General features: G+C 64.3%; 1 protein-coding gene across 3 annotated transcripts in view; it reads right to left on the bottom strand.

Annotated features, from left to right (window-relative positions):
* AGRN (agrin) overlaps nt 1–15,731 on the bottom strand; it is a 32,777-nt gene that overhangs the window by 16,143 nt on the left and 903 nt on the right. For all 3 annotated transcript variants that reach the window (XM_032647261.1, XM_032647245.1, XM_032647253.1), the window contains exons 2-3: nt 13,928–14,189; nt 2,378–2,425 (exon numbers count right to left, since the gene is read on the bottom strand). In XM_032647261.1, coding sequence (XP_032503152.1) covers nt 2,378–2,425; nt 13,928–14,189 — 310 coding nt within the window. The remainder of the gene's footprint in view (nt 1–2,377; nt 2,426–13,927; nt 14,190–15,731) is intronic.

Genomic DNA, 15,731 nt, shown 5'->3' with positions numbered 1-15,731 from the left:
GTTCTCAACTTTGCAGCGTCGCCAGCGCACACCCGCTCACTGAGTTGCAGAGCCGTCGGGACAGGCCCTCCTGGGCACAGCGTCAGGGCAGCGGGCAGGCTGACTCCTCAGGACTCCCACCCAGGGTGACACTCCCATAGGCGGGGCAGGCCCGCTACCGGCTGCGGCGGTCTGGATGCCATAAAGGTTTAATTGGGTCCACTTATCATTAATAAGTTATGGGGGTCGGGGGGCACCCCCATCACCTCCCAGCAGGCTCAGGCAGGGGGGCAGGAGGAAGCAGCCTCAACTCCGAGGGGTCTGGAGCAGCACAGGCAGCTGGCGCTGTCACCATAGCAACAGCCCACCCCAGGCTCCCGCGAGTCTGTCTGGGAATCCCTGCCCCCACCCCCCACGGGCTGAATGAACTGGGGCTGGAGGCAAGGGCGGGGCCAGCACGGATACCCCAGCCTGAACTCCCTGCAGACCCCCCCCCCCCGTCCTCCCCCCGCCTCATCTGGGCACCCACGCAGACGCTTCATCCGATCCTGGAGCCAGGCTGCCCCACCTGCATTCACCCGCCACGTGACGGTGGGCACCTCAGCATCTCCTCCAGTGAATGGGGACAATAGAACCTACCCTCCAGGGTTGTTGTGAGGCTAAATGGGCCAATACCTGCAAAGGCTTGGAGAGGCCCAGCACTCCACTCCGGGCCGGGTGGGGGGTCAGCCGCTGCGATGACTAGAGCAGTAAGAGCTGCCAGCATATGGGCCATCCCTTGTCCCGGCTCAACACTGTCTACTCATAGCCCCTCTCCTCACTTTCCGTTTCGCGGGCTCCTTCTCTCTCCCCTTAGCACTTCCTCTCACTTTCAGCCCTCACCTGCCCAAGGCCCTGGGGACCCCCAGGCCAAACCCAGGGGCACTTGCCCCGTCTGGCCGGCTGCTCTATCTGGCTTCAATTGGACCTGTTGATCAAGGTCTTTCCCAGGGTCCTGACCCTATGGCCGAGGACCTGGTCACCGCACTGCCCCTCGGGCTCAAGCCTCTCTCTCCCTCTGGTCACCCTGGTCCAGCCGGATACCACCCAAGGTCCTGACCCCTGGGCCAAGGACACCTACTCCTCTATGACCAGTAGGTTCCTCGTCCTCCAAGACTTGCACCCTCATCATGCAGGCTGCCCCTCCTTAGCGCAGGTGGAGCGCCCAGAGACCTGCAAGCTTCACGGCCCTTGAGCGTCACCTCTGGGGCTCTGCCATGCTTGCCCTCCTGAAGGAGCCTCACTCCTTCCTTGCCCAAGGCTCCCTCACAGTGTGCGATGCCGGAGGCGGTGGTGGCTTTTTATAGCCTCCGCCGGTTGGAGTGGGTATATTTAACTCTCTCCCCAGACCTGGGTAGGCTGGAGGATGGAGCGCGTGCCCTGAGCCCTGCCTGTGACCAAGAATGTGCTGTGTGTGCGCCTGGGAGGGATGACGATGGTCATGTGGGGTAGCTGTCCCGAAATGTGTGATGGGATCCGAGGGCAGGTGTGGGGCCCGTGTGGAAGGCTGTGGGGCGAGCCAATGCATGTGTGAAGGAAAAGAGACACAGCAGGCCTTGGGGCTTGAGGAGAGAAGGCTGAGGACGCTGGGAGAGAGGAAGGTGTTTAAACCCAGCCAGCTCCAGGCCTCTTGTCCACAGCCTATGAGAGGCTCAGTCCTGGGCCCAAACCCCCAGCCCAGTGCAGACCTGCCCCCTCCCATGGCCCATCCCATGTATGGACGGCCCTCTGTGTACTTCCAGGAACCTGGGCCGTGCCTGCCCAGCAGGGGGCCCAGGCACTGAAAGCAGACCTGGGAGCAGCTCCCTCTCCCAAGAGGACCCCAGGCCACCCCTTTCCCCTGCCCTCCGGAGGCACTGACAGCTTCCTCTCTTCCCCGCTCACATTAGCTTAATTACAGCAGCCCCCCAGGGAGGCCGGGCCCCAGCCCACAGAGCAGGTCAAGGAGGCCAGGCCCAGCCTGCTCAGTCCAGGAACAGACCCGCCCATCCCTCCTCAGACAGCTGCTGCTGGTCCTGCTGAGGCCCTCTCCCCAAGCCCCTGGCCCCCCACGCCCTCTGTACACATCTTCTGACCCATCTCTCAACCCGTGGGCTCCGGCACTAAGTCAGTCCCAACTTTGAGGCCAAGGTGGGGCCAGGCCCAGGGACTGCGGACCCCAGGTTCCCTTTGCTGTCCACCACTGTGGACTCCCCAGGAAGGACCCAGGTTCCCTCATCCAGCCTCCTGCTGCTCCAGACACAGCTAACATGTCTGATGTACACGCCCCAAGAATGACCCCCTGACCACCAAGAGTGCCACCGCCCCTCCAAGCACAGATTGCCAAGCTCAGTCTGTCACCAACTGAGCCCTCACTCACCATCCGGAGGCGTTGGGGGCACTGGCGTGAAGTGGGTCCCAGGTTTGTCTGGAAAAAAAACAAATCTCCAAGTCAGGTACCCCCCGCCCCCGCTCCCCAGCCCGAGCCAGTCCTTCCATAGCCTGTCCCATTGTCCAGCCTGGAGGGGTCACCCCTGCCTGCACACATCCCTTCCCTGGCTTTCCTCTGCCCCTCCGGCTGTATCATCATGGTCTGACGCCTGTCAAGGAGGCCCAGTGGCAGGGGTGTGGGCAGCCACCTATTCCCGAGATGAGCCCCAGGTCCTGCCAAAGCCCCCATTCCCAGCGTAGCCAGCTGCCCCCAACCCACCCCCCAACGAAAGTTGTCTCTGCAGCTCAGGATGTGGGCCGGCCCCTGCCCCCCCCCAGCCCACAGACAGCCTTTGGGGGGCCCAGGCATCCAGAGAACGCCCCATGGTGTTCCCAGAAGATGCAGTGGCCCATCTGAGCCACGTCGCAGCCGGTGGCCTCTCTGTGACCCTGCCTGTCCCCTAATCTTTGGCGGCTGAGGCAGGGGACCTCAGTGAGCAGAGAGGCAGGGCCACCTGGGCCCGGAGGCTGCCACACCCACAGACGTACAGTTGTTCAGGAAGAGTAGCACCGCGAAGCCGAGCGTGGCGGTGGCCAGGAGAATCAGGCAGACGTTACAGGGGATCATGAAATATCGCACCAGCAGGGAGAGCCCGTGCCGCTGCCGGGGGTCCCGCTCCAGCGGCAGTGGAGGCATGGCCCGGGATCCTCAGCCCCCACTCTTGAGGCGTGGGGGTCCTCACGGGGTGCCCTTGGGCCTCTTCGGTGCCACTCGCCCCATTCTTGGACCCCTGGGCCAGTTGACAGCAGCTATATTCTCAAAGTTCAGCTCCAGTCACAGCTGGGGAGTGGGGGGCGCCGGGCCCCCTCCACAGCCCTTGAGGCTCATAAAGGGAGGTGTGCAGAATTCTCCCGGAGTAGAAATCCCAAGTTTGGGCTCGCAGGGAGGTGGACGAGGAACCGAGGGCCAGCACCACCCCTGCCGTCCACACCGGCCAGGGCCTGGGCCGGAGGCGCCAGCAGCTCTCCGCGGGGCTCGGGCTTCCCGGAGCCAGCCTCGGGGAGTCCCGCAGCCCCGGATCCTGCCCGCGCGGCCGCCCAGGAAAAGCCGGTCCGAGTGGGAAGGGCGGCGAGCGGCCCCTCGCCCGGGACTCGGCGGGTCCCGGCTGCTCGGTCCCCGGCAGAGGCGGGAGCGGCGACGGCTGCGAGCGGGAGGGGCGAGCGCGCCTCCGGAGAGAGAGAAGAAAGAGCCGGCCGCGGAGGGCCGCGCCCGCTCCCCGCGCCCAGGCCGGGGCCGAGGCGGTGAGTGAGGGGCGAGGGGCGCCGCGGAGGGAGGGCGGGGAGCTGAGACAAAGGAAGACGCCTCCGGGGACCCCAGCGTCCGCGGGGAGTTGCGGCTCGCGCCGCAAGGAGCATCGGGCGGATGAGGACGGGAGGGCGACGGCACAAAAGAGAACGCAGAGGCTACGGGCGCTGGGGGACGGCTGGGGGCACCGGGGCTGGAAGGGCGCAGAGGTGGGGCGCTGGGGCTGCGGAGGGTGAAGGTCGGGATGGGGGCTGGGGTCGGGGCCGGAGATGAGGGGGAGCGGAGGCTGGCGCTGGAGAGAAGGCACGTGTGAGGTCGGGGTGGGGGGCTGCGGAGTGGGGGCGAGTAGGTGGGCGGGACAGGGTCCCCTCCCGCTCCCACCCGGCTGGGCTGGGCTGGGCTGTGCGTGTGAGCGGCGGCGCGGCGGAGTGTCCGAGGGTCTGTCTGTGTCCCCGCAGGGGGGATCGGCCTGCACGAAGTACCCGGTTTCTGGGCTGCGGTCTGCGTGCTACCGCGTGTGCGTGTCAATGTCTCTGCTCCCGCTGGCGCGACCCAGGCACTGTGGGGGTAGCGTCTCCAGGTACATACACACAGGTGGGTAGTAGGCTGGGCTCAATTCAGAGGGTGCGCCACCCCTCCCTAGGACGTGACAGCAGCACCTCAAACCATCCGCACACCCCCAACTCGCGTCCGCGAGGTGACAGGATCATAAATGAGTCCCATGTAAATGAGCGTTATGCAAATAGTCGCGGGGCTCCAGGTCCAGACCGCAAGCCTGGAGCGCCCCCCAGAGGCCTTCCGGGAACGCCGAGACCCTGACGTCACAGAGGGCCAGGGCGCGCGGCCCACCTGGGACTCCCGTCCTCCCCATCACGTGAGCATCTGCCTCACAAACATGTCCCTGGAGTCCTCCCACACACACCTCGCTCACTCCCCGCTCGTCAAGCACCTGCCAGCCAGCACCCAGCTCTTCAGGTCCATCTCCTTGGACTCCTTTCAGTCCTGTGCCCAGACACACTAGTACCATATCCTAACAGGGTCAGCCCACCCTGTCCGGGTCCCCAATCATCCACAGCAGAGGTCTTCAAACCTCTTGGTGCCCTGGAACCTGAGGGTCTACTGAAACCTTGCAGGAAAAGTCAATACACAAAGTGGTCCCCCCCCCACCCCGGGCCGCGATGGACCCAGGGTAGCAATCTGTCAGCCCACCTGGAGACCCTGCCCTTGGCTGGCCTCACTCTCTCCTCAGGGGAGCCTCCCACCCCCTCACCTCACCTCACCACACCCTGGCACTGCCCACACCACACTGAGAGTGGCAATGCCCCGGACTTGGAGCACCCGGGGCAGGGTCTGACTTTTTATCTCCTCCGGGCAGAGCTTGGCCCACAGCCCAGAACTTGGTGTGGTGAGCCCAGGCAGTGACACATTTCCCATTTACTTCTCACTGCAGCCCCCAGGACTGCAGTTGGAATCCCTCCACTCAGTGAGGGGCCCACAGACAGTGCCAGGGTTTAAACCACACACGTATGCACTGAGCACACACCCGCACAGGAGCCCTGTCTGCTGCTGCCACTGCAGCTTGGGACATCTTGGGTGGGCCCTGCTGGAGGAGGGGAGGCAAGGGGACGAGTGTGGGAGGGGCAAGCCCTGGGATCAGGGGGAGCCCGTGCTGGCAGGGCAGGCCTCCCCCAGGTGGAGACCTGGACTCTGCCAGCAAATGGGCTGGCCTTAGGGCTCACGTGGTGGTGGTGGCGGCGGTGCGCAAGGCCTGTCAGGTCTGGCCTGGGGAAAGGGGACCCGCATGCAGCCCGGTCCCTCCCAGCCCCAGCCCGAGCCTGAGCCCCCACAGGGCTTGGATGCCTTCAGAGAGACAAAGAGCCATTGAGGCCTCAGAGCCAGCTGGGGGAGGGGAGCTCAGGCTACCCGGGCTATTTTGGGATCTTCAGACTCAAAATCATTCAGCCCTGACCAGGCCACGCAGGCTCAGACCCCAGGAACAGAGGGTGCTCCGAGCCAAGAACCGGCCCCACTCTGGGCTTACACACAGCAACATGCTACTGCTCCCATGTGTACACACGCACTCGATGTCCCAGGTCTCACGTACGCAGATACATGCACACCCACTCACCAAGTCTGCACAGGCACTGGGTGTCACACACTCACCTGCGTGCACACACACTGCACGCCCTCATGCAATACAAAACTTGCCCCTCAGTCACACAACACACACTGGGCGTGCCCCCAAGTACACGGTGTGGTTGCGCCCCTCCAGGTGCTTCCCTGAGAAGGAAGATGGGGAATGGAGTCTAGAGAGGATGGGAAGTCCTACCGACTGCCCCCCGCCGACACCTTTCTTACGCAGATGACCCCTCCCTCACTCCGGAGGGGCCGGGCCCAGATCCCCCGGAAAGGAGGGGGTGGGGGTGGGGCGGCACCGCCCTCCCGGCGGCGAGCACACACCGCGCGTGCGCACACACCTTTAATGTCGGGCCTCGGCTGGTCCCGCGGAGCGCGCGGTCCGCCTGTCCCCACCGCCGGGACCTCGAGGGTACCCCGCTTGTGTGTGAAGCGCATCGAACAGTCGAGCGCCGGCCGCCAGGCGGCCCGGAGTCACAGGTGTCTGGCCGCCCCGGTGGGGGAGGGGAAGAGGACGGGGCAGGGCGGCCCCTTCCCCCAGCCCCGGCCTCCTGGTGTCTGGTCTCAGGCTACGGCCGTCCCCTCCCCCTCGGCCTCGGCAGACAATGGGCGTTTCACGGCGGGACGTCGCTGCTGGACCCGGGCCCGCCGCTGGGAAGGAGGCGGCGTCCAGCCCGGGCCCCGATCGCCGCCTCAGGTGAGGCCGAGGCCGGGAGGCGCCCAGGTTTGAGTCCGCTGGCTGTGTGCCCACCCACCAGCCCCGCGGGCAGGGCCCACACCGCCGGGCGGTGGGATTGAGTGAGTGTTTGGGGACGGGGCTCAGCAGGGCCAGCTCGTAGGGTGGCGACCGCTGGCGGCTTGGACGGCAGCTGCGGCCGCTGACCCCTGGCTTCCCTCCTCCCTCATTACTCAGCCTTCAACCCTGCCCGGGGCCCAGCCTCCCTCAGCAGCCCGTCTGAGCTCCGGGGGTAGGCTCAGTGCAGGAGGTGTGTCCCGAGTCGGGTCGGATTTCTGCACCCTGGGAGGTTACCCTGTGACAGAGAGAGCACTAGAGGTCGGAGGGTCGGGGGGTGGGGGTGGGTGGGTTATCTGTACAGAGACCCGAAGGATGGGGAGAGGGGTTTGCACCTCCGGACAGAGGCAACTACAGAGGCCCAGGGGAGAACGGGCTCAGGAGGCCAGGAGGGGCCAGCCTGGTGAGGCCTCAGGGCGACAGGGGCCATGGGCGGGTCCTCCGGCCTGGGGAACGCTGGGAGGAGGGAGCCCAGTCCAGGGCCTGGACACCTGCCAAGACATAGACTGAAGCCAGCAGGGGGCGTCAGACGAACAGAGGAGGGGGACGGTAGGCACCTGCAGAAAAGCGGGCCGCGGTGGAGCTGATCCATGCCTTCGGTCCCTCCCCTCCAGGACAGCCCCAAATCCACCTCTTTCGGCCAGGCCCTGCCCATCTCCGGGAGGAAAAAGAAAGCTGGAAGAGCCAGGGTGGCACCCACGTGTGCTCAGTGCCTGGTGAGTGGAGACCCTGTGTCCTGCTGAGGGCCACGCCAGGCAGTGAGGGATGCACAGTCCAGCACAACGGTCTGAGTTGGGGGACGGTGCTTCCTGGAGGTACTGACCGGCTGGATGTCAGGATGAAGAGGAGTGACAGACAGACACACCTACTGGAACCAGAAAGTCAGGGGACAAAGGGGCAGAGAGACCAGCCAGACAGGAGAGAGCCGCAAAGACGGAAGACCAGGAGATTGCAGACGTAGGTGCAGACCAGGGTGCAGGCGGAGTTTCTCCTGTGGGGGAGGGTGACCGGGACCAGCAGCCAAGGCGCAGTGTCAGGTGGGAAGCCTCCTGCTCAGAGGGGAGGGTCCCCCTCTTCCACCCCGTGGGCTGTAGCTCTTGAGTCCAGGTTTCCAGCTCTCTGGCCCGCACCACGCCCACAGCTGCCTTCTCCCGCCCCTCAGCCAAGCCACAGGGGCTACCTGCTGTTCCCTGCATCTCCAACCTTGTGCTGCCTTCCCTGCCCGGAATACCCTTCCCCCTTGGCCTTCGCTCCTCAACACACAGCTACACCTGGCCTCCTTGGAAAGCCCGTCCAGAACCTCGAAGGGCCCTGTGCAGGTGGCAGCGGCAGCCCTTCCAGCGGCCCTGTGAGGATCTGCTTCTGGGCCGTGGCAGATGGGTGGCTGAGGAAGGAACCCACGGATGGATTCACAAATGGACCCTAGCGACCCTCACCGCCTCCCCTCCAGGGACAGAAGTGGACGTACATTGCTCCCGACTGGTGGGTCAGGGACAGGCCACAGTCTGGCCCAGATGCTGTGCTCTTATTTCGCCCTAATGTACACGGGAAGCCCGCGTCTGTGGCCAGAGGGACAGGCTGCCTGCTTCTGCCGGGGCCAGCGTGGGGCGGCCCAGAGGCAGCTGCCAATGGGAGGGGCAGGGAAGCTTCAGGCCCACCTCAGGCCAGAGGCAGACCAGCCTCTCCTGACTTGCCACACCTAACCCCTAACAGTGCCAGACTCAGGGTCCGACAGGTACGAGATGGGACAGGGAATCGAAGTGGCCCCAGAGACTCTTCCTGTCCCTACCACAGTCCTTCCATCTCTGGCATTGAAAAACCCAGAGGCAGAGCCCACAGGAGGCAGGGCCCAGACCTCGGCCGGGAACAGGGGGGTGGGAGGAGGGCATAGCTGGACACTGGGGCAGCAGGCAGGAGATGGGAGCCATATGAGGGCAGAGGGCTGGAGCCCTGTTCCCAGGCCCCCAGGGACACAAGCCAAGGTTGCCTGCTACCAGTCTGCTGGCAGAGCACCTGCAGGGTCCCCTCCCCAGGCTGATCCAAGGGTGGCAGGAACCACAGCCCAGCTGGGATTTCAATCAGAATCGTGTGCCGGTTGGTACACCTGAGGCTGCAGGCACACGTGCACACGTGCAGGCCACACAGCTGTTAACAGCAGGCTGCGTGGGAGGACACAGAGCCGGCCCCTCCCATGCCTCTATGCCCTGGTGGGGAGGGGAGTGGGCGGGGCTGCTTACATCTTCCAGCTGTAAGCAGCCCCTGGCAGGGGGCCTTCCTCAGAGGAAGTTCTCAGGATCTGCTCTGGGGGGAGAGGCCCCTTCTAGGGGAGCTTCCCTCCCCACTGGAAACTCCACCAGAGGCCTAGTCACCCCTGCCCGGCTCCCAGCCACAGCCTGGGACTGGAACGTGATCCGTCCTGAGCCCCAGTGTAGCCCGTGGGGGCACGGTGCCCTCTGATGAGCTGCATCAGTGTCACCAGGGTGCTTGTCACTAGGGTGCGATCTCATTTCTGAGATCCCTGTTGCTCTTCAATGAGAGGCGGGCACTCTCTGGGACTCTGGGGTGTCAAGGGTTACTGGGGCTATTTCAGTGATTGTGCCTGCAGCCCCCAGCCCGGCTGGGCCTTGGGGGCCTGTGTGAGGAGCCATGGTTCCCCTATCTCAATGGTGGGGGGGCGGCTGGGGCCAGCAGAGCAGGACAGGAGACGGAGACCAGTTTTCATCCCCCCCCCCCCCCCCCCCCCGCCCCAGGCCTCTAGGCAAGGGTAGAACTTGGGGGGGGGGGGAGGGCAGTTGGCCTGGAGCCCGCAGGTGGAGGCAAAGGGCTGGGGCAGGTGCAGGGGCAGGAGAGAGGCCTGTTTCTGCAGCTGTTTTCCACCTTCCTGTGGTGATGGGGGTGGGGGCAGGCTTTGCTTCTCAGGGGGCTGGGGAGAATTAACCCTTTAGGAAGGAAGCAAAGCAGGCTGGAGGAGGCTGAGCTGGCCTGACTGTAGCAGGGTGATGGTGAGAGTGACCTCTGGCTAGATCCACGGCCCTGAAGTCTGGGCCCACTCCCCTGCTAACCTTACCTGGCAGCCCCATGCCACCCTCTACACTCCCCCCACCTCAGCCTGTAGGACTGGCGGGGCAGGGGGCTGTAGCCCCACACCTGGGCCAGCTACCCCTGACCAGGTGAATCTAATTTCTCCTCTGTGCACGTGGGTCCCAGCACCCCCAGAGATGCTGTAAGGGCACAGGCAGGCCCCACCGGAATCCACTCTGTCCAGCACCCTGGGGGAGGCCGGTATAGACAGCGGGAGAGGGGAGGACAGTTTCAAAACAACTTTTTTTTTGCATTTCCAATCTGCAGGGGAGAATGGAGACCAGGGCTGTTCTCTGGGTGTGGAGCAGGGGGATGGGGTGGGGTCTGGAAAAAGCCAAGAGCTGTTTCCACTAGCTCAGTCTGGCGCAGTGAAGGGACTGGATCCAAAGGCCTTCGGTTTCAGGAGCAGCCCCCCACCCAAGCCTCCTGGGGCTGCCCCAGGGAGGACACCAGCCAGCCCACCGTGGGCCCCGGGGAAGTCAAAGCCGGCACAGGTCCATTCTAGCGCTGACTATCTACCACGGACCCCCAGGTGGGGAGAGGACAGGCGGGCGGTGAGGGGGGGCGGTCACACCCCACCTGAGCTGATGCCCCACCCCTGGCTGCTGGAAGGAAGGAGAAAGCCTGGGCGGGCAGCCTCCAGCCTGGGCCTGCCTGGGGGAGGGGCTGAGGGCGCTAGGCGGGTCTGGAGGGGTGGGGTGAGAACCTACAGTCTGGAAGAGGGAAACAGGGACAGGAAGCAGCCACCTCCCACCTCAGGGAGGAATGTGGCGGGAGTAGGACAGGCTCAGAGGACTTGGGGGTACAGAAGCTAAGTGCCAGACAGCAGAGGGAACCCGCCCAGGAAACTCCCCCTGGACTTCTACCTGCCCCCGCTCTGCTTCAGGGAGAGCCAGTCCCTGCCTGGGGGTGTCTGCAGTCCACATCCAGCTCCGAGGCCATAGCGCCTGCACCAGTGCCGGGCCGGGCCAGGACCCAGCACCTCTCCAGCCTGAGCTACATAGGACTGCCTTCCCAAAGGCCCTAGAAGGCTGGCCTGGCAGGGAGGAAGGGAGGGAGGGTGCTCACTGGAATCAGGCTGGCCAGGCTAGGCCATGGCCGCCAGGACCCCGGGCTTCAGGGCTGGGCAGGGCTGAGCTGGGCCACAGCCAGACTCACCGACCCTGTCCCTGTGCCAGACCTGAAGAGGGCAGACAACACTTCCTTTCTCTGCTCCTGGCTCCTAGTGGGCAGGGAAAGGCCTGGGGAAGGGCTCCAGGCCTGCATCCCTCCTAGGGGCTTCAGGGGGCCCCAGGACCAGTCTTCATAAGGTGGGGGAGGGGAGGGTGGTGGGAATGTATGGGTGCTGCCCAGACCAGGGCAGAGTGGCTGAAGGCTGGAGGAGATGCCTGCTCAGCTTCCAGCCTGGGCAGGCTCATGGTGCGTGGGCGGCTGGCACTGGAAGAGGCCAGGCCACTTCCCTGACAAAGCAGGGGGCGAGGGGCTCCTTCCTGAAGAGGCTGCTCGGAAGCCTCTTCACCCACAGGTGGCGCAGAGGGAGGGACACATACCTGTCTCAGTTATGCTTGGAATGTGGCTCCCCAGGCGGAGGATTGGGGAGGAGCTTCCTGGGGGCTGGAGGCTGGGGAAGGGGCCCAGAGCCAGGAAGACCCTGCAGGCCCTGGGGGAGAAACTGAGGAAGGTAGTCCCAGTAGAGCTGGGGCCCAGGTGGGGATGAGCTGGGGGCATCCGGGGAGGTGGGCCTGGCAGGATGTGCCCCTGACCTTCGCGGCTGTGGGCCTTTTGGGGGCCGGGGAGAGGTGTGTTAGAGACAGGGGTCTTGGGTGGTCTTGGGGTGACCTCCACAAATCAGTGGCTGCCCAGCCTTCACTCTGGGCCCTGTGGGGCAGGGGCAGCTGTGGGCTCTCAGGAACAGAACAGGGTCAGAATCAGACAGGGAGGGGTCATCTTAGTTCAAGCCCTGCCCATCCCTAACCCTAACCCCTCACTAGGGTGAGGCCTTGTCTCCCTGGAGAGCCTGGAGTGGGGTTTGAGGTCCTTATCTCCCACAGAGTGGAAGGCGGGCCCTCCTCCCAGCCGCACCTTGCTGGGGGAGGTGGGGAGAGGACTGTCTCTTCCCCAAGCCTGGCCCCAGCTCCAGGGGGCCTTTTGCCTCAGGCCTTCGGGAGGCTCAAGGGGGAGGCACCCCCATCTAACTGGGGTCCCTGGGATGCACCCACCCTGCCCGCAGCCCCTGCTCCTCAAGGTGCCCCGGTTTGCTTCCAAAGAAGGGATCCGTGTCATGGGCTCAAAACTTCCAGGGCTCCCTGGCCCCTTGCAGTGGACCCCAAGCTTCTCACTCTGGGCCCCTCCCCTCCCTGGGGGCTTCCCCTCCACCCTGGCTCTACCACAAGGCTCCAAGCAACAGTCAAGGCTACTTCCTTTCCTTTTCTCTCCATGAACCTCCTTCCCCAAGACCCTCCTCCTGGCAGGCCCACCCCAGAAGACTCTGGTGGCCTCGGCCCCTTCTGGGTGCTCACCCCATTGCTACACACTGGCCTGTGGGTCCCAGCACCACTCTCCCCCACCGGCCCAACTGGAGCTGGGGGCCTAGCCCGGTCCCTATCCTGGGCAGCCGGCACACAGAAGGTGAAGTCTCGCTGGGAGCTCTCCCTGTGGGCCCTCCTTTCCAGGTGTCCCTCTGCCCAGCCGGATGTATCCGGAACCAGGGCCTGGCCTGGGTAGAGCAGGATCTGGCAAGACGGCAAATCTTGTTCTGCCCGGGGTGGCCCTCCTGCCACACGCCCTCTGACCCCACAGAAGGCCTCAGTTACCGAGATCGTGGACCCTCAGGCTGGACCCGTCCAGCTGCAGAGTTAATGATGTGCCTTCTTGATCTTGCAGAAACAGGGGACTCTCTGTGCCCTGACCCCTCTCCTTAGCCCCCAACTCATCTTTCAAAACTGGGCATCACACCCCACAGCCTGCCCCATCTCCATGCCGCCCTCCCATCTCTTCCCTAGACCACAAGCTTCCAGAGCAGGGCCAGGGTCTCCAGTCCTCACCTGGTGGGAGGGCCATGCTGGGACCTCCTCAGCTAAGCTGGTGCTGCAAGGGACCAGTGACACAGCCCCGCCGGCCTCTCTGTATGACGTTGCAGGCTGGGACCCTGGACGCAGCCCCAGGGGCAATGGACTACAGGCCGTGCAGGATGCTACAGGGCTCCCCACTTCAGGTCCTGCCCCTCGCCCTGCACAGTCCACCACCCAGGACCCCGCAAAAGCCAAGCCAGCACCACAGCAGTAAGTTGGGTGGAAGATGGAACTTCCCTGCTGGCCAACAGAGCAAATCAGAGGGACAGGGTCACCTTCCCAGGACAGGAAGTCAAGGACCCTTCCCACTGCCCTGGGAGGAAGCATTCTCTCCTCTCTCCGCCCTCTCCGGTACATCCCTTCCCAGGCAGCCATGAGGGGCCAGACAGGATGTGAGGGCGACGGGCAGTTCCTATGTTCTCCCTGCTACATTCCTCAGCCAAGGATCTCAGCCCCCAACTGGGATTCTCCTGGGTTGAGGTGGGTGGGTGAGCCCTGGTCATGTGATTCCTGCTCACCTCTCAGAGGCTGGGGTGGGGGAGGGGTGCTCTTGGGCCATTCAGAACGGACGCATGGGGAGAGCAGACAAGGAAAGGTTCTGTACCTCTGTGAGGGGATCCCACACCCACTCAAACTCCTGGAAGCAGCCCACTCCATATAACTGCCCCTCCCAGAAATGACAGGCCTCTTGGAACACATGGTGGGGCAGCCCCACCTCCAGCACAACCCTTAAGCCCCACCCCAACGGGTTTGCTCAACATCTGGGCCCTGTCTAAACAGATGTTTGGGCTTCTGCAGAACACAAACAACTGATGTTCATTCACCTGGTCCCAGCCTCTCTCCTAGAACAGGGAACTCCAGGAAGGGGCATGCAGAACTACAGAGGGGGAGGGGAAGAGAGAGGAGGCCTGTCCCTTTGCAGGGCTGGGACTCACTTGGCTCCAAGACAAAAAGTGGTGGCATCTCCAGGGCCAGGGTGGGGAGCGCTGCTTATATCAGAGATTGGAGCTGGGACTCAGAAAAAGAGGTTGGACCACGAGATGCCAAGTGCTCTCGCCTCCAGCAGACTCTCCTGCCCCCACGGTGCCTCCCCTGCTCTGCCCCTTCACGCACCTTCCACGCAGTGTTCCACCTCCTCCAGGTTCCGCAGGGTGATGCGCATGAGGCTGGAGTTGAGCATCAGCTCATTCTTGTGGGCCGGCCACAGGTACGGCGGGGCCGGGTTCACAAAGAAGATCCTGGTGTCCCCAGTGGACACCTGGTTGTCACAGATGAGGGGGTCTCCGAAGCCGCCAATCACCACCTTGTTGCCTCCGTCCAGCAGGCTCTCCTGGGCCACCACATCTTTGCCCTTCAAGTACCGCCAGACCCGAACCTGGGGTGGACACGGGGGGTGCGCAGGTGTCAGTGATCCTCTTCCCACTGGAGAGGGGTGGCCGCAGAGGCTGACACCTGGGCTTTTTCCTCTCTTCCCACCTCACTTGCTCAGGCCAGATGTCCAGAGTAGATAGACCCAAACCCTGGGCAGATGTGTGGAGATCTTTGGGTCAGTCCCCCAGGAGGAAGCTGCAGGGAAGGACACACACGATGGATGCCACTGCCCACCCATGTGTGTCACACACTAGGACACCTGGCCTGCAAACACACCCCTTTCCTCAAGAAGCAGCCCCCCAACCCCCAGCCACCCCAATTCCAATAACGTCCTTCTCGGCTCAGGCTGGTTACGGGAAGGGGACCCAGCCGGCTGGGGTGCCTGCCTTCCGTGCCCCACTCTCCCTATCGCCCCACCCACTGCTCCGGCCATTCTGTATGGGCAGAGCCAGGAGCAGCTAAGGTGGATGATGAAGTTTCAGGGTGATGAGCTCTAAGCTCAGGGCTCTGGGCCAGCCGGGCTCCATGCAGCCCTGTGGGTGGGCAAAGACACCATGCCCCCCGGCAGGTGAAACGCCCTCCTCCTGCAAGGCTCCTACAGTGAGTGCGGTCAAGGCAGCCTGTGAACCTCAAAATCAAGCCTGGGCAGCACAGGGCAGCCCCACCCTCCCCACTCTGCTCTTGGGGCCCTGAGGGTACCTGCTCTGACAAACCAGGCCCTGGGACGCCCATGGCCTGCTGGGGGTGGGGGGAGGAGGGTCGCAGGGGCTGCAGTCAGAACAGGCGGTCCTAAAGGAAAAGGTCCATGGGGATACGTGCCCATGCATGCTGCGCCTAGGAAGACACCCCTTTCCTCGGGAGCTCTGGGGAGCCAGGACTTCCAGAATGGGGAATGAAAGACAATGGTGGCCCGTCCACCTGCCTGCCCCTGCTGGGAGCCTCGGGTCTGAGAAATCTGCAGGGACTCCCTCCACCCTCCAGTGGCCATGGGGAGGTGGGGGAGCCTTGGCCAACTCCCGCCCCCCACCCCTAGACACACAGTAGGCTCTAGAAGGACGACAGCTAGCAGGGGAGGGCTGGGTGGCTTTCATCGCCTCCCCCCACCCCAGCCACACCCAGGAGCAGCGGGGAGGAAGTCGGGAAAATCCTGCAGGGACTTGGCAAAGTGCCCTGGCGGTGGTGGAGGGGAGGGGGCCCGGCGGGGGATCCCAGCTGTAGCCCGCACAGGCCAGGCTGAAAGAAGCTGCCACCCCTCCCCATCTCCAAGGAAGAGGAATGATCCGATTTCTGGTCGGGGAGGTGGTTTTAGGGGCCAGAGGGGGGCAGGGCCCTGGGTCCCTTGAGCCCTCCCTAGGAACAGATTGTGGGAAAAACCCCACTAGACCTATCCCAGGGGGCTCCCAGATCCAACTGAAGGAGAGGCCAGGCAAGTTCCCCCTCCCTGTGGCCGGGGGAGATCCAGGTCTCTCAGGAGCAGGATGGGGCACTTGCCCTGCACCCCGACACTTGAGGCTCAGCAACGGCCCCGCCCACTTATCTGCTCCGG

Source organism: Phocoena sinus, chromosome 1, assembly GCF_008692025.1.
Source record: "Phocoena sinus isolate mPhoSin1 chromosome 1, mPhoSin1.pri, whole genome shotgun sequence".
Taxonomy (NCBI): domain Eukaryota; kingdom Metazoa; phylum Chordata; class Mammalia; order Artiodactyla; family Phocoenidae; genus Phocoena; species Phocoena sinus.
Note: the sequence above shows the minus strand (reverse complement) of the source record. Positions and strands in the feature narration are given on the sequence as shown.